The following is an 18547-nucleotide window of genomic DNA, read 5'->3' on the forward strand; positions in this document are numbered from 1 at the left end:
AAAAATAGATTCCAGTGCCAAGCAGGCAGAGGAGGTAGTCGGCACCATTTGAAGTGTTTTTTCGACACGGTCAAAGAAGGAAGCAGAGGGACAGGAGAACAAACAAGGCGAGAGTGTGAGAAATCCTGGGAACTGCACTGAATGGCTATCAACACCAGCCACCCGCCAAGGAGGGTGTTTTTATTAAAATGGGCTTTTCCAGTCCTCCCTTTTCCGTCCAGTCGATTTCACAAGCTGGCCTCTGATGGCTAGATAACATAGCTGATTGCGATCACTGCAGAGTTACTGCTAATGGGTCATGCAGGTGCATAGATATGGGTAGATGAAATCCATTCAGACTAACTGAGCGGACCACTGAACAATATAGTCTATTTACGACATTATACCGCACAACCAAAAAGATAATATCCTGCATGTCTGACCTCATTTTTTGACCATTTGGGAATCAAGCTGCTAAGACACTAAATCAGCAACAACTAATTGTGTCACCATGATGCAGTTTTGGGTTAAATCTGATCGTAGTTTAATTGATGAGATACAGTAAATCAAATAGTCACATTACTTTAAATTAATCAGTATAAATGTTGCTTTGATTTTAGGAATCTAAACTTCATTTATACAATATCAAAACATGCAAATTGTAAATATAGTACGTCTACTTAATAGAGGTGATCTACTTGAGAGACATGAGATGTTTTCGAGATGACTTCAAAAAAGTATCAGTTTGTCAGACACCTAAATACACTTGTTTAGATTAACATGAGATGTTTTCAAGATGACTTCAAAAAAGTATCAGTTTTGACCTAAAAATTTCTGTTTACATTTATGTTGCGCTAAAACGGTGTCATTCAATTAAAATCATTGCTCTTTATTTTTAAATTATGCAACAAAATATTACTTATGTAAATGTTTTAGCTTTTCTTTAACACTTGACTATTGGGATATTAACTTTATCCTAAGCCATATATTGTGAACAGGTGCCAAGTTCCACATTCAGAATAACTAAATCAATGTGTCTTCAATTTATCTTTAATTGAATTGGTTCCGCCCAACAGGATGCTGAGTTGGAATTACAGGAAGTGGAATTAAATTCATTGCTATTCAGAGAAGTTCCTTATAGCTAAGTAACAGGAATAATTTGTCACAATTGACAAAGGTTTTGGCCTTAATACCAAAAAAAAAAGCCCCTCCATTTTGGTTACTTGAATAAAGTAAATACTTTTAGGAAATTGAGTGTCTAGTGTGAAAGTAACAATAGTTATGACTTTTGGTTCATACCTACAAAAATTGGCTAAAATGCTAACACTGAATAAATTAGCACGCTAACAAAATAGCGCCAAGTAACAATATTAATTACTTTTAGTTTTCTACCTACAATACTTGCCAAAACACTCAAATGCTAACTGTTAGCATGATATCACCAAGCATGACAACACTTAGTACACAGAGTGCTAAAAATCCAGAATTGAGTTTTGGCATTTTGACTTTCAGGGTGTACCCCGTCTACCACCCGAATGCAGCTGAGATAGGCTCCAGCACCCCCAATGACCCTGAAAGGGACAAGCGGTAGAAAATGGATGGATGGATGGACTTTGGAACAGTTTGAAATGGTTGAACAATGTCGCAGTAGTTGATTCTGGAATACACCAAAATTATCAACATGAATTTCTTGGAATTTCAATTCTAATTTCTTCAAATCAAATTGGAAATTCAATTAGACTTCCTGCAACCTCAGTTCATGTCAATGCGTGGACTTTGGAGTTTGTTTTCCCGGAATGCAAAGGAAAGTTGGAGCGGGCAAGGCGTGAAGGTAAGGACATATTTATTTATTACTATAAAAAAGGAACAAAAGGCACGCACAAGGCGGAAGTACAAAAACTTGGCTAATGAAACAAAAACTTGCACAAAGGCAGAAACTATGAACATGAAGCAAAACTCGTTAACTGTGACATGAAAAAACAAAACTTACGTGGCATGGCAAGAAGCATAACTATGAACAGGCATGAGTATCAGAAGAAGCATGGCATGAACTGAGCAGAGGTAATGTCGCCAGAGCGACTGACTGAAAAAGACAGGCTTAAATAACAGTGACATGATTACCACAGGTGTGTGAGTCCAAACGTGGAACAGGTGAAACTAATGGTTGCTATGGTGACAAAACAAGGGAGTGAAAAAGCAGGAACCAAAAAGAGTCTAAAAACCAAACCGAACATAACCAAACCAAAACAAAACATGATCACATAGACATGACAGTTCAAGTGTATGTAACGGACATGGAATATTCGGAAAAATTCTCAATTCAGTTAAAAATTTTGCACAATTTTGATCATAAGCCATGTACTGCGAGACGTACGATTCCCAGTCCTTGCACTCACCCTTGACTATTTGAATCGTGGTGGGCTTAGGTTGGATTCTCATTCTGGAACCCAGTCAGACTAATATTTTGCTTCGGCCCAGTTGCTTGTGTAATTAACAGTACGTCGCTGTATTAGTAAGATTTTCCTGACTTTGGGGAATATTCCTAGTCCTAGTCGAGCCATTCTATTTATTTCTAATGTGCAAGGTGGCCGTTAATGGCAATTGCACTAATACATTGACTTCAAAGATTAGTTTACCGGTAAACTTACTCAAAAAATTAGGAGGGTTGTAATAAGTCTTCATTGACACTGAAAGTACACACCACTCACTAACACCAGCCAGTATTTTTGTACTGTTAATTGCACAACATGGCTGTGCTAATCTGCTGGCAGGGCCACAGCTAGTCGTAAACAACTCGTATTATTCAAAGTTAATAAGTGGAACACTTTTTTTCATTATACAGTCTATAATCTGTGTGTGGCACCATATAATATTTATATCACCGGAGCAGAGGCAATTAGCAATGCAAAGTTGTGTAGGCTGTATAATCTTTTTAAACCACATGTTAAAACGCAGCAGTCAAAAGGTGTCATATTTTGAAACGATTTTCTTTAGCTTGTGCAAGAAAAAACAGTTTATTTCCATTTTAATGCTGATGTGAAACCATGGTTTGATTATAATCCAATTGTGGGAATTAGATTACCATTAGGAACGGATTGTCAAGCTAAAAATGTGGCGTTTGTTTAAATAAATCAATAAAGGAATAAACTGTGTGTGCGACGGCACTATTAAGGTGTATTAACATTGTGGGATGAATTAAAAAAGTCTTAAGTCTATCCAACTATGCCAGCGTAAATGAGCGGCTGTGGGTGCAATGGCGCGGTCAAGACATAAATGTCTTCCAACGACACATCCAGCTGCAACGCCAGACGATTAAATTGTTGTCATAGCGGAGATAAGAGAATTAGTTTGGTAACTCATAGTCATGGTTTTGGTGAGCATTGCTTGTAGCGTGACCCCAAGGATGCAAAAATAGCAAACAGCCTACAGGTAAAAGTATATTTATTGGCAACAGGGAGGCGCACAAGAAGCCAACTAACAATTAGAACGATCCAGCCCTGTGTGCAGGGCAGGTTGGCTTGTAAAGAAGCCTGATTGGCAACAGGTAACAGGTGTGTCTAGGGTGCCAATCAGAAACAGGGGAGAGAGGCAGCGCTCAGGACAGAGGTGCAGTGACAGGAAATGGAAACCAAAGTAAGAGCGCTGGACAGAAAAGAACACAGAACACAGGAAAACACAAACATGACTAAACTGTCAGTAACAGGCTTGACACTCTTATGTCAACCTTGATTCATGTGTGTGCTTCTTTGTTTCTCCATACCAACAACACAGCAACTAAATTGATAGTAAATACAAACACACACATTGGATCAAGGGCCGGCAACCTTCTTCCAGCAACACCGTCAGTACATTTCCATGCACTAAATTCCGTCTCTAGACCACTTGACGTCCCAGGCAAGTAAAATTCTCCCCACCCCCATCGCCCCTCAAGAAAAAAATACCCCCTATTCCCAGAGAAAAGTCTTTATGCAGCATTACCCATTAAGCAATTTTTTATTTGACATGTAAAGATAAAAAAAATGCAATCTAAAGAAAAAATATAAACAATTGAAATGATTTCCCTGAGAATAAAATAACTTAAAAGCTACAAATGTAGTGCCAAAACCAAAGAACATTGGGGCAATACATGAGCAAATCCAAGATCCATTTCAGTGCTCTTTCTTCCTTCTTTTCTTCATGTTTTTTTCCCTTTTGTGCACCACCTGTACTGCAAACACCCGGTACACCCGCCAGTCACTCTTGGATATCGGTAACTCGCACCAGATATCTGTTTCGAGCGACTTTCACCACGAGCACAACATCCCAGATGACATAGCGAGAGCACAGGGCTCTCCGTGGTTTGTTGTCGGGTCTGGGAGACGGCGCAGACGGAGGAGGGAGAGAAAGCAGAAGCGTGGCCGCAGGTCCGGCGTCTTGCTCAGGCTTAGGAAACAACCCCACAAGCCACCTCTACCGAGCCTGTTCCTCTCTAATGCCAGATCCCTTGTACAGAAGATGGACGACCTGGAGTTACAACTTGCTGGAAACCGCTATGTTCGGGACTGTTGTGCTATGATTATCACCGAAACCTGGCTTCACCCGGAAATACCCGATGCTAGCATGCAGCTAGCCGGACGCACTCTGCTCCGCCGGGACAGAACTAAGGACTCCGGTAAGAGCAGAGGAGGGGGACTCTGTATCTACGTGCATGAGAACTGGTGCAACAACGGGACAATCACTGAACAGCACTGTTGCCCGGACGTGGAGTACATGTCTGTTAGATGTCGGCCTTTTTTTCTCCCGAGAGAGCTGTCTGTTGTTATCATCACGGCTGTGTATATTCCACCGGACGCCAAAGTAAACACAGCGCTCTTTCTTCTGCTGAACACCGTCAACGAACAGCAGCGGGCCCACCCCGACGGTGTTCATATCATAGCAGGGGATTTTAATAAGGCCAATCTGAAGACTGTACTCCCTAAGGTCTACCAGCACGTGAAGTGTTCTACAAGGGGCAAGAACACCCTCGACCACGTGTATACCAACATAAAGCACGCGTACAGAGCTACACCCCTCCCCCAGCTTGGACAGTCAGACCATCTTTCCCTCCTGCTCTCTCCTACCTACACCCCCATCAGACGCCAGGCCAGGCCTATCACAAAGACTGTTATGACCTGGCCTGACGATGCACTCCCCAAACTTCAGGACTGCTTCCAACACACAGACTGGGACCTCTTCCAACAACAGGAGCTGGAGACAGCCACAGGAACGGTGCTGGACTACATAAAGTTCTGCATCGGGAATGTGACTGTGGAAAAAACCATCCGGGTTTACCCCAACAAGAAACCCTGGATGACCAGCCAGGTCCGCACACTCCTCAGGGCCCGCGACGCAGCCTTCAGGTCAGGGGACAGGGCACTGTACAGTGTTGCTAGAGCCGACCTGAAAAGAGGGATTAAAAAAGCAAAGGCGGACCACAGGAGGTGCATAGAGTCCCATCTGTCCAGCAAAAACTCACGGGAGGTGTGGCGGGGCATTCATGACATCACGAACTTCAGAGGCTGCAATATGACAACTGCGGATCAGAGTGCGACACTGGCAGAGGAGCTTAACTGTTTCTTTGCCCGTTTCGAAACCCCCCAGCGACACTCATCTGCTCCAGCCCTGCCCCCGCCCCCACCGGGCTCCGGCGCCACTCCACTCACTGTACAGGAGCACAGTGTCAGACGAGTGCTCCTGGCTGTGAACCCCAGGAAGGCTACCGGACCAGACGGAGTACCTGGAAAGGTGCTCAGGACGTGCGCCCACCAGCTCGCTCCCCCCCTCACCAGGATCTTCAACCTCTCCCTGGCTCAGGCAGTCATCCCATCCTGCCTGAAGTCATCTACAATAATCCCGGTGCCGAAGAAGTCTCCCATCACCAGCCTGAATGATTACCGACCAGTGGCCCTCACTCCGGTAATCATGAAGTGCTTCGAGCGACTTGTTCTCCAGCACATCAAGGACCATATCCCTACAGACTTCGACCCCCACCAGTTCGCATACCGGGCGAACAGGTCCACAGAGGACGCCATCACTGTTGGCTCTCCACTCTGCTCTGAACCACCTGGAGCAGCAGCAGAGCTATGTCCGGATGCTCTCTGTGGACTATAGCTCTGCCTTCAATACAATAATCCCGGACAGACTCTGCAATAAACTGGACACTCTTGGCCTCCCCCCTCTCACAAACGCCTGGATAAGGGACTTCCTAACGGACCGACCCCAGAATGTGAGACTTGGCCCGCACCTCTCATCCTCCCGCACGCTGAGCATCGGCTCCCCACAGGGCTGTGTGCTGAGCCCCCTCCTCTACTGCCTTTACACCCATGACTGCAGTCCGGCCCACAGTGACAACCTTACCGTCAAGTTCGCCGACGATACCACAGTGGTCGGGCTCATCTCCAGGGGTGACGAGGCTGCCTACAGAGAGGAGGTCCTGAAGCTGACGGCCTGGTCTTCGGAGAACAACCTCGCTCTCAACACCAGCAAGACCAGAGAGATCATCGTCGACTTCAGGAGGAGCAGCACCGACCCTACCCCCCTCTACATCAACGGCGAGCGTGTAGAGAGGGTCCACACCTTCAGGTACCTTGGAGTCCACATCTCTAATGACTTCTCCTGGACAGTCAACACCACATCAATCATCAAGAAGGCTCAGCAGCGGCTACACTTCCTTAGAGTCCTCGGGAAGTACAACCTGAAGCCTGACCTGCTGCTGACCTTCTACCGCTCGTCCATCGAGAGCCTGCTGACCTACTGTATTAAGGTATGGTACGGCAGCTGCACTGCAGCAGACAGGGAGAGGCTGCAAAGAGTGGTCAAGACGGCTCAGAAGATCATCGGCCGCCCTCTCCCCTCTCTGACGGACATCTACACCTCCCGCTGCCTCAACAGAGCCAGTGCCATCATCAAGGACAGCACCCACCCTGGCTCTGACCTGTTACACCTGCTGCCCTCTGGGAAGCGCTACAGGTGCATTAAAACCAAAACAAACAGGCTAAAGAACAGCTTCTTCCCCAGGGCCATAACCATCCTGAATGGACTGCCCCATTGTCCCTCATAACTGCCTTCTCTTCGGTGCAATAACCCATTCCACCAACCACCCTGTTTTTTTTTTGTTTTTTTTTTCATGTATATATTAATTTCACACCATATTCATTGCACTTCTACATTTTTATATATTTGCACATTGTTTTTCTAGCATGCACACATCGCACTGTATGGAATGGCCTCAATCTCGTTACCTTGCGTAATGACAATAAAGCTGATTCTGATTCTGAGCCACATTCTCTTAATTTTCTCTCTGTTCACTAAATGTCTGTGGCAGTAGTGGTGATGGAAACTTATCTCAGCTCTTCGGGAATGTGAAGTCTGAGTTTACCTTATAAGATCCTCAGCTAAGTAATTCAGTTCTTAGTGTGTCAGTTAAATGGTGTAGTCAGTCAGCAGGATCAATGGGGGCAGCTTTGATAGATTCACGGGCATCTGTTGAAGCTGAAGATGCGCCCTCATGTTGATGGATTGTAACATTGAGTCTGCTGGTACTGCTTCATTATCCTGTAAGAAAATTAAACACACACACAGAACAACTTTGAAATACATATGTCGATGTATTATTGATGAGGATTTAAATTCAATACAAGACCAACATTTTCAATTTTGACTGTTTTGTGTGTTCACTTTGCCCTGTTAATGAGTATGTATGATATACTGTAATTATACATCAAAATATATATATATATATATATATATATATATATATATATATATATATATATAATATATATGCGTGTAATATAGGTGTTACCCATAATATATTTACAGTATAAACTCTTATTTCTGATTCCAGCGGTGGAGTTATACTAACTAACACTAACTGTCCATATCACAGCACTGAAAGCTAGTTTGAGCATGCAAATTAATTCATGATTAATATTTATTAATTTCTCTTGCAGCATAATGTTATTAGTATTGAAATACATTTAAGCACTAATTTCAATGCAGCCAAAGTAAAACAGGATTTCTTGAGAGTATTTAAAAATGATAGTGGCAAAGATTAGTCTGATATTGATTTAGATGTACCGTATTTTTCGGACTATAAGTCGCAGTTTTTTTCATAGTTTGGCGGGGGGTGCGACTTATACTCAGGAGTAGGGATGTCCCGATCCAGGTTTTTGCACTTCCGATCTGATACCGATATTGTTTTTGCACTTCCGATCCGATACCGATACTGACCGATACCGATACTGACCGATACTGGCCTATCCGAGCATGTATTAAAGTTTAAAGTTATTTAGCCTACTTAGTTGTCAGAATCATGTTGACAAGGGTTTTAGTACTCTTGATAACAACTAGCCAGCTGAATTAGGGGAGTTTGAATAATACACAACAGTTGGTAACAAGAAACTGACCTGTTTATTCAAGGATAAACACAAAATAGACAAAATTATACATGACAAACAGAAATGGCATCATTGAAACTAGGGCTGGGCGATATGGCCTTTTTTTAATATTGCGATATTTTAAGGCCATATTGCGATACACGATATATATATCGATATTTTGCCTTAGCCTTGAATGAACACTTGATGCATATCATCACAGCAGTATGATGATTCTATGTGTTTTGATTGATTGATTGAGATTTTTATTAGTAGGTTGCACAGTGAAGTACATATTCCGTACAATTGACCACTAAATGGTAACACCCGAATAAGGTTTTCAACTTGTTTAAGTCGGGGTCCACTTAAATTGATTCATGATACAGATATATACTATCAGATATATACTATCATCACAATACAGTCATCACACAAGATAATCACATTGAATTATTTACATTATTTATAATCCAGGGTGTGGAGGGGGGCGCCGGATGCAAGTGTCAAAAAGACAGCCAAAAGAGTTTGATATGAGAATAAATCTAAAGTTAAAATATAGGGTAGAAATGCACCCATTTGCAGGAAATGTAGTCTTGATTTTCAAAATTTTCTTTCAAGGCTTGCATGACTACATTAAAACATTCTTCTTTATACTGCATTAATATATGCTACTTTTAAACTTTCATGCAGAGAAGGAAATCACAACTAAAAAAATCACAAATTTTTTCATACGGTGTTGATCTGGAAATGTTTGCCTCGGCATTTTGATGGTGTGGGCGTGTGGCACTGAAAGGAGATAAGCGTCTCGACAGACGTTACAATATTTGAACAATGATGACGAAAACTGTTTTCTCTGTCGTGTCCGTGTGTCAAAAATTGTTATGCGCTTATTTTTTTATTTGATGTTGTGCGTGGCATAGATTTGCGGTGCGCAGAGGACGCTTGAGCAGTGCGTAATTGCGCAGGCGCGCACCTTAGAGAGAACGTTGGTCACACGGCTGCGCTAGCATCACAGCTAACGTTAGCCATGCTGCTACCTCTCTGCTGGGAGAGGACGTATACGTATGTGACGTATGACGTGACAGTATGTGACGTGTGTCGTGAAAGTATGTGACGTGTGTAAGAAGGTTGCTGTCTGTGAGAGGGAGACACAGGAAAGAGTGAGAAGAGCCTGTCGTGTAATGCCAGCAGCTAAAAGCAACTGTGTGAGAATCCACAGACCTGTGGGTGTGTTGAAGGTGTGCTGGAAAATGCGGAACGGAAATTAGGGAGCTGCAGAAAAGTGGAATGTATTATTTAAATAGGTGCGTTGGAAAACACGGACCGGACATTTTTTTTTAAACTGGATCTGGATCGGCATTTTCCCATGCCTTGCCGATACGCATTTTTTGGCAAATATCGGCGGCCGATCCGATCCAAATATCGGATCGGGACATCCCTACTCAGGAGCGACTTATGTGTGAAATTATTAACACATTATCGTAAAATATCAAATAATATTATTTAGCTCATTCACGTAAGGGACTAGACGTATAAGAATTCATGGGATTTAGCGATTAGGAGTGACAGATTGTTTGGTAAACGTATAGCATGTTTTATATGTTATAGTTATTTGAATGACTCTTACCATAATGTTATGTTAACATACCAGGCACTGTTGTTGTTACTGTTGAGCATATATGTTGTATACTTTTTAATTGAAAAAGGATTGGTAATACAGTCTGTTCCAAAAAAACACTCACTTGGATCAACATGTCGTCTGTCTCTCAGCAGCAAATGTGCTGCTGCTGCTGCTGTCTGAATAGATGCTGTCGTGTAAAAGACAAAATGGCACAAATGTCATCTCTGCATGCATTGTAACTCTATATTACTTTTTCTACATTGAAATGGTATTTATTGATGAATAAAACATATATAATGGAAAGAAATTGCCCTGCAAGAATATTAAAAAAACCACATGTTTCTTCACGGTGAGGCTCAGGTGAACATACTAACACAGTGTCACCTCCTCCTCTGTCGCAGCTTGTCCATGTGCCCGTCGTGGCTGTAAATATGTTCTGATTGCATGACATCGTAAATAGCATCCATTATTTTATTTAAATAATAGCTTACATTGCAGCCAAATGAGCAAATAGCTGAGCTTACATTAAATACAGTTTAAGTTTGGGCTACCGACTTTTTCACATCAGTGCATTTCTGAATTTTCTGCTTTACAGATGTTGTTTATTTACTTTCTGAATACTTCAGAAGTTCATCCAATTGAGCAGAGAGTTACCGTAAGCGAAATATTCTTGCTGGTCTCTGAATTGGAATACCAGCAACAACATCCTGTTACTGTTAGCCCATATAAGAAAAGTAATGATGCTAATGCTAAAAATTATTGAGTTAAATGTACATACATACCTCTGCTTTCAGCTCAAATTTCCTCCTCCTCCTTCCTTCGGTTCATAGGCTGCAGCAGATAATTTTGATGTCCCACTTTTCATCGTAAAAGATTATCAATCAGATAAAATTGCTCCACTAGCCTCTTTGACCGTGACACGATGTGACGTCGTCCTCCACCAGCAGTAGCAGCAGTCAGGTTAATGGCGCAGGCGGCAGGTCATAGGTTAGATTATTTATTTTTTAAAGAAAACTTTCCAATTAAGTGTACAGAGTGCACCTTATACACACATTTTTATTTACATATTTTGATTATTATTATTATTATTATTAACATATTCGATCAACATATTCGACTAACATATTCGACTTCAACTCTGTCTAGTCGGGAGGCACAGATTCGCTAAAATAAGCGAACCGAAAGTGCCGAAAAGCCAGGGACAAACTAGCTCAATGCTAGCTCAAAGCTGTTGCCTAGCAACCCAAAGATAAACAACAAAACCGAAGGAGTTGGACATATTTTAAACGCTTCTGACCACACAAGTGATCTACAAGAAAGGCTGACACAGCTCTGGCCGGTGCAAAATACGTGAAAACATTCAAATCCAAGACCTCAATAGATTGTAATGCAATTGCTATTGATACGATGATAAAGGTTATTGAAGAGATTTTAGAACTTTTAACATAAAGCAGCAATCTATCATTTCAAACAGGCAAATTCCCAGATAAAATGAAAACAGCAAAAGTCGTACCAATTTGTAAGACTGGTGACAAACACCAGTTTACAAACTACAGACCTGTTTCTCTACTTCCACAAATTACTAAAATTATTGAAAAACTGTCTAACAACAGATTGGAGAAATTCATAAATAAAAATGAAACACTCACAGACAACCAATACAGAGCCAACATCTCAACATCAATGGCATTCATCGAAATACGGAAGAGATTACCAATGCAATTGATAGCAAAAAATGTGCTGCTGCAGTGTTTATGGATTTAATAAAAGCATTTGACACAGTCAATCACAGTATATTAATAAACAAATTAGAAAGGTATGGAATCAGAGGGTTGGTCTTGAACTAGGTTAGAAGCTACTTAAGCAACAGGAAGCAATACCACAGAGCTGAAAATATTTTGTGGCGTAGCCAAAAATATTAAATACATTTGTTGAATAAAACCTTTGGCTTGTTTTTAATGAATACTTAGACTAACTACACTACTGTATTTCAATTTTGGTAGATTGGTGGTACTTGGAGAGCCAAGTGTTTCTGAGGTGGTACTTGGTGAAAAAAGTTTGAGAACCATTTACCTGAATGTTGGCTGTGCTGTTTCCGTTCCAAATAAGTTGTTCGTAACACTATCTTGGCGTTTTTTTTTTGTTTTTTTTTTAACTGACAGGCAGCTCTTACTAGCGTACAGATAAAAAAAGCTTGTACAGAACAATAGCAACTCTCATCTGAAGCTGTATTGGGGCACAAACTTCCTTTTGCTTCAGACTCAAAACTCCTTCCATCAATCCAGAGTTTAGTTAATGACCCTCGGGACATTTGAACATTTTCTTTCAATTCTCCTTCCGAAAATTCCTTCAAAACAACTCTCTATCACCAGTCTTTGCTTCAGGCCTGCATCCACTCCAAGACCTTCTTAGTAGAAGCGTCATGTTTATTGTGCAATCTAGGATAATTTCTTGATGCCGTCTGCTACAGCATTGCCAAGAGACATAATGTAAAACAATACATACTGTATATTCTGCAAAAAGTAAACAAGCACCCCTAAGTGTAGGGGAGGCACACTGCGTATGACCAATAGTCGCATGAAAGAGAGTCCATTGACAGTGGGACTTCACACATCAGTGTGAAAATACAAAAAAAATAACTTTGAGAAATTAAGACTCATTTAGTGCATGGAAATGTACAAAAAATAGGAAGCTTAGCAGGTATTCACCCTTGCATTTGTCTTTGGAACTAAATGCCTGAAACGTATATGAGCTACTTCGCATCAGTTGCTTTCTTGAGTAGTCACTGTAATCCTCTGACTTGGAAAACATAATTAAATTACAATCAGACCAGGATGTTATCATCACATTACACAAATAAATGGAGTGTTTGCTGCTTGATATTATTGACAGACTGACACAAAGTGACATGTCTACTATGCATCTAGTGGAAAAACAAGGGCAGTGCATTTTTGTGGCTAGAACATTTAGGATGTGTGGTGTGTGTTCAGACCACATACACACATATGAATACAGTACATATGCCTTAAACCAGAAGAGTTCATTACAAACCACCATGATGTAAAACATCCCTGCAATAAAACACTTACAGTGTTGCCTACATGTCTCAATTACAGCTTGGATTCCTCTCTCACGTTCTGATGTGTTTATTACCTCATATGAAAAATGTGGAAGGAGTAGGCGGACGAAAAACGTTACGGAAGAGGAAGAATAAGAATAATAAATATATTAATTTTGGTGTGGAATTACATAAGTATTCACACAATTAAGAGAGTCAAAGATATATGCAAGTTAAAGCACATTTGACTTTGTACCTGTAGAAAACAAGACACCCCGGCTTATCCTGACTCTTCATTTCCGCTAACCAAAACCTGCTGCATGCATGTGTACATATGTATTTGTGTGCTTGGGCTTTGCCAGGCTGTCTCGAGTTACGCACCCATACACACGCAGAGACGCACGCACAAAAGCTCAGAGCAACAATAATGCCTATCAAAGGAACCCTCAGTCGTTTTAAATATTCAAATATTTCTCAACATTTTTTATAAAAAGTAGCTTATATGAGCAACCGCTGATATGCATGTGTTTGGATTGAGTGATAATGAAGGTCTAAATCTATAACTTGCCAATAATGTTCAGTGAGAAAGAAAAAAACAGAAGGTGTTGCTGAGCGGTTTGAATGTCTTAAATGTCTGTTCTTGCGATGTCTCACCACAGGCGCACATGCTAGGCGCACGTGCTTTAATAAAAGGAATGATGAGTGCATATACGTGCGAGTGATTTTTCTTCTTTCTAAGCGCACAGGTTAGCCAAGACCACACAGTGTGTGAGGCAAGTTAGGGTAGAAGTGTGTTTCATGATTTTTGGAAAGACTTGCATAGTCACTCACATGAAATCAGTGGTACCGTACTTTAAAGTCTCATTTTGACATCCTAATGGATGACTTTAGTACTGGGATTAACATCGAAGTTGCAACGTGTGTGTGTGTGTGTATGAATACTTGTCGTAAGACCTTCCGGGAACACGCCGTTTTGTGTTTCTGTAGCTTGTGTTTGTCCATGCCTCTCTCTGACAAAGTGTTTGGCTCTAAGAAGCACTATTGTGCTCTCTATCCACTTTCTTAGATAAAAAAGGTGCAACTCAAAAAAATTGGATATTGTGCAAAGATTTGTTTATTCCATTAAATATATTTACAAGGTGAAACTAATAAATAACTGATAAATAAAGGCTCACAACATGCAACTGAATATTTTTTAAGCCTTCTTTTGATATAATTTTGTTGATTATGGCTCACAGCTTATGAAACCCTCAAATTAAAAATCTCGCCTCACTTTGCATGTAATTAGCTTATGTCTCATATTATTTCACATTTGAAGTTTAATTAATGACACCGAACAGGACAAGCGGTAGAAAATGGATGGATGGATGGATGGATGTAGTACATTTTGCACAATATTAAATTTTTTGATTTTCACCGGTACAGTAAACTACAACTTAGTCAAATGTAATAGATGTCGTATATTTCAACAATGTCGCATTAAAGAGTGGGACAGGAGGACACAAATGTTAGCAACACTATGTGAGCCACAGTGCTAACATTACAGTACACTCACATTTCAACAGGCTGTAATGCTAGGTTAGCTTATTTGCTCAATAAAAATAATATGAAAAAATGTTCATGTCTGTTGCTGACAGTTGCCACAGCTCCAAGCTTTTTTAAAGATGTGTTTTTTCCCCCCAAACAAAGCTGTCCCTGAAAATATGCATGTAGAGATAGGGGCGGCGTTATGTAGCTCTGGTCTGGTCAAGGACAGCATCATATGCATTAGGTAGGAGTTAACTTTTGTTTTAAATACATATATAATAAATTGTACTTTTTACGTTTTAATAATAAAAATATGTTTTAAATAAAATAATACAATAAAAAGAGGGTTTTCTGTTTATTATGTCATAACAATCCAGAAGTTCAAAATCGTCCATCTGTGGGCCTCTCCTTCCAAAAATAGAGTAAATAAACAAGGGGATGAACGATTTTTCACTTGGTTGGTGTTCAAACAAGCATATTACTTTTCTAACATCTTTGAAAAGAAAATTTTTCAGAATAGAGGACATTCAAGAGCTATCCTTTTTCCATTTGCCTCACCAGAAATAGATGTTTCCTCTATCTCTATGCATTTTTAACTTATCAAGACCTAAGTAGTAGTGCAGCTTACCTGGAAGCCCTGAATGCGAGCCAGGTACTCCAGCTGCTGCGCAGGTTGCACGGACCCACCACAGGCCAACGGCGGACTATTCCCCTTCACTGGCGGCGCAGGAGCGTCGACGGTCGGCGACTGACCGTTTAGCAGCAGCTCTCTGGCCATGGTGGTTGTCGGCCCAGAAGAGGAGGATGGAGCGCTGTAGTATGAAGGAGTGTGTCCTGGTGGTAGCGGGGCGGCACAGGGATTCGCATCTTTGGAGGCCATGTAGTTGATGGATACACCGCTACTACTACTCCTGTTAGGGGCTGGGGCACTGCCCCCCTGCTTCCTGCTGGCCTCCATCTCCTGGTAAACGTCAGGGCTGAGGTGGAGAAGACCTTTGGGGGCTGGGAGAGATAGAAGGACTATTAAAAGGAAGAAACGGCATTGGTGAGACACTGAAGTAAATACAATGCATATGAACATGATAGAATTCCATAAAGCACAACATCGTGCTGACAACCAGTGTCTTCTGCAATGGACATTTATGTTTTGCAGCAAGGCAATTATACTTCCGAAATGCGTAACTCACAAATGGTTCTCAGGTTCGTCAAATAATAAGTCAGATAAGTTAACATTTTGAAAAGGGTTAGGGTTAGGATTAACATCAATCACTTTTAAAATGGAGTAGGAAGAAGCATGAGCTCGTCTAATCCCACCTTTTGTCCATCAATATGTAAAGCTAAAAGAGTTTTCGGGTATTAGAAATTGCAATCTCTCCTTAGAAATTGTGAGAAAATACTGAGGAACGTTGTCACCGAAATGCAACTCTGAAAATATCAACTGAGGACTATAAGACATAATATAATTTTTGGTATTGGGGTTGGTTTATTTCTAACATGCATATAGTTGCAGTGTTCCAATTACGAGTTTACAATTTCACATTCCAACAGTTCCAAAAAGGAGTAAGAAGAAGCAGAGCTGACTGAATCCTACCCCTTTTCCTTTCATAAAAATTTCCAACACATTTGTTCACTCCTGTTTCAATCCACAAAACAATAAATAAAACAAATATCCATCAAGTTCACATGAAGAGAAAACTAATAGGTTGTAATTTGCAGTAGAGAATATGGAGTATATTTTGAACCAGAACATATATTGCTATATTCATTGTTGCAGTGTTTTTTTTTGGGTTTTTTTAAGATATAAAGGTTAGTCTGTTGTGTCAAACCATCTTTTTAGTTTTTTAATTTCTTATGTTATTTGAATTTGCTTCTGTGGGTTCTACCTTGAACAAAAAATACTAACTTTTAGTCCTTTGTAACTTTACAAATGTCGCTTATATAGAGACTGAACAATTTTGGTCCCAGTACTGATCCTTGAGGTCCACTGTAAGATATATTTAAAGCTGCAGATGTGTGCTCGCCCAGCTTCAAAAATTGATTCCTGTTGGTTAAGTAGCTGATTACCCAGTTCAAGACCAACCCTCTGATGCCAAACTGTTCAAATTTGTTAATCAAGATATTATGATTAATTGTGTCAAATGCTTTTGTTAGATCCATAAACACTGCAGCTGCACACAGTTTACAATCATTTGCATTGGTAATTTTTTGATTAGAGCCATCAATGTTGACAATTTAGCTCTGTATTCGTATTGGCTGTCTGCCCCCGTTGCATTTTTATCTTGAAATTTGTCTAATCTGTTGTTAAATACTTTTTCTGAATTCGGAAAATTGTGGAACTAAGGAAACAAGTCTATAATTCATAAACTGGTGTATTTTCCAGTCTTTGCTGTTTTCATTTTGTTTGGAAATAATAGAGCTTACTAAACTTCTGGTATTCCATAGGAAGTAAACATCACAATGGTACAGAACCACTAAAATGACCGACAAAACTTCATTTGTGCCTACATATGTGTGTCGCCGTGTGTGTTGGCTCCCAAAGTAGCATTCGATCAGTTTGTGTGGTTTGGCAGTTCTGGGCTCGGTCGAGATGTCCGCTGGGAAAGACACGCCGCCTCTTTCCTCATTCGGAAAGGCAAGCGGAGACACATTTACCAATATCAACACAACGGCCAGCGTTGCATCACTGATGAGAAACAGCACTTCTGCTAACTGGAATCACTTTGAACGCCTTAACCCAAAGAGGTGGGGGGACAAAGACATGTTGTAGATTGTGAGCCTTTACTGGGCTTCCGGAACCAATTCAGAAGCGGTGCAGTTTTGGCCATTGTTCCATAGACTAAACATGCAATTAGTAAATCTGTATGGATGATTAGCCCTTAATTAGGAATCCTTGCTCTCTGACTGAGGGATATGCAAGCCACAACGTCTGGACAAACCGTAGGTTCTGTGTCTCGCATCCTGCAAGTGCTTTTCTGTAGCCTAACAGAATGTTCTCTGCGATTTGCATTTAACAGGCCAAAGCATCTGTTTTGTGGCTTCTCTTTAACAGGACACGGCTTCATCCAGACACGCTGAGGTTTAAACCGGCTAAGCAACACTACGCTTTCCAGACCCTCCCTATCCAAATCCCATCCGTTTATCTTGGCGTCTGCCTCGCTCTGACATCACTTTCCTGAAATGGCCGCGACAGGTGGATGGAGGAAAAACTCTGTCGGGACGTAGACTACTTTAGTTACTCTGTGGCTCCAATTAAAATGATATCCGACGTGAAAGACAAATAGGAGATGTGAAGAGGGAGTGAGAGAGGATAAAAGTGAGGGAGCCAGGAGGAGTGGATGTGAAAACCATGCGAACCTCCGAAGTCCAGCCAAGGTCACCAGAGACAGGAAGACCATCTGTGTGTGTGTCTTTGTGCTTGTTTGTGTGTATATGGACCAACAGCTGGGAAGAAAGTGCTGGAGCGAGCGGCTGACTGACAGCATACTTCCTGTTTTAGTTACTATGACCATCACACATACAAAGACGGACATTTGCACGCTTGCACCTTAGTCAGTGGTTTCTGGGAATCTAAAGAAGCCGCTGCCCAACTTTATAACAAACGAAGCGGGCACAGGGGGGGGGCTATGAAATCCAGGCATTATTACTCACACAACAGCAATCTCACCCACGCCAGCGATGACACAACAGGCTTTGCCTCCCTTTCCAGTCACAGATTTAAATTTGCACAAAGTTGCCTGTGAATTCGCTGTGCAGCCTCATAAAAAAGAAAAGATGCTGGCCAACATGACATCAGCCGCGGCCAAAGAGCGATATGGGCGGAGGCTCTGGGGTGGGGGGGGGCAGAGAATGTAATCCATGTGAGTGCTGGTCTGCGTGTGTGGGTGTGAATGTGAGGATGTTTGCAATGTGAAGCCATAGTTTGAAGCTGCTGTAGACGCGTGAGACTGAGCAATTTGCTCAAAGTGG

The 18547-nt window shown here is 41.3% G+C and overlaps 1 protein-coding gene across 4 annotated transcripts in view; it reads right to left on the reverse strand.

Annotated features, from left to right (window-relative positions):
* Nucleotides 1–18547, reverse strand: part of stau2 (staufen double-stranded RNA binding protein 2) — a 277028-nt gene that overhangs the window by 116984 nt on the left and 141497 nt on the right. For 2 of the 4 annotated variants that reach the window (XM_061965635.2, XM_061965637.1), the window contains exon 12: nt 15210–15583. In XM_061965635.2, coding sequence (XP_061821619.1) covers nt 15210–15583 — 374 coding nt within the window. Of the gene's footprint in view, nt 1–5714; nt 7552–10117; nt 10184–14923; nt 14990–15209; nt 15584–18547 lie in introns of those variants that run through there. The other 2 variants (XM_061965638.2, XM_061965639.1) reach the window with 2 other exon arrangements.

This window comes from Nerophis lumbriciformis, linkage group LG07, assembly GCF_033978685.3.
Source record: "Nerophis lumbriciformis linkage group LG07, RoL_Nlum_v2.1, whole genome shotgun sequence".
NCBI classification, from domain to species: Eukaryota; Metazoa; Chordata; class Actinopteri; order Syngnathiformes; family Syngnathidae; genus Nerophis; species Nerophis lumbriciformis.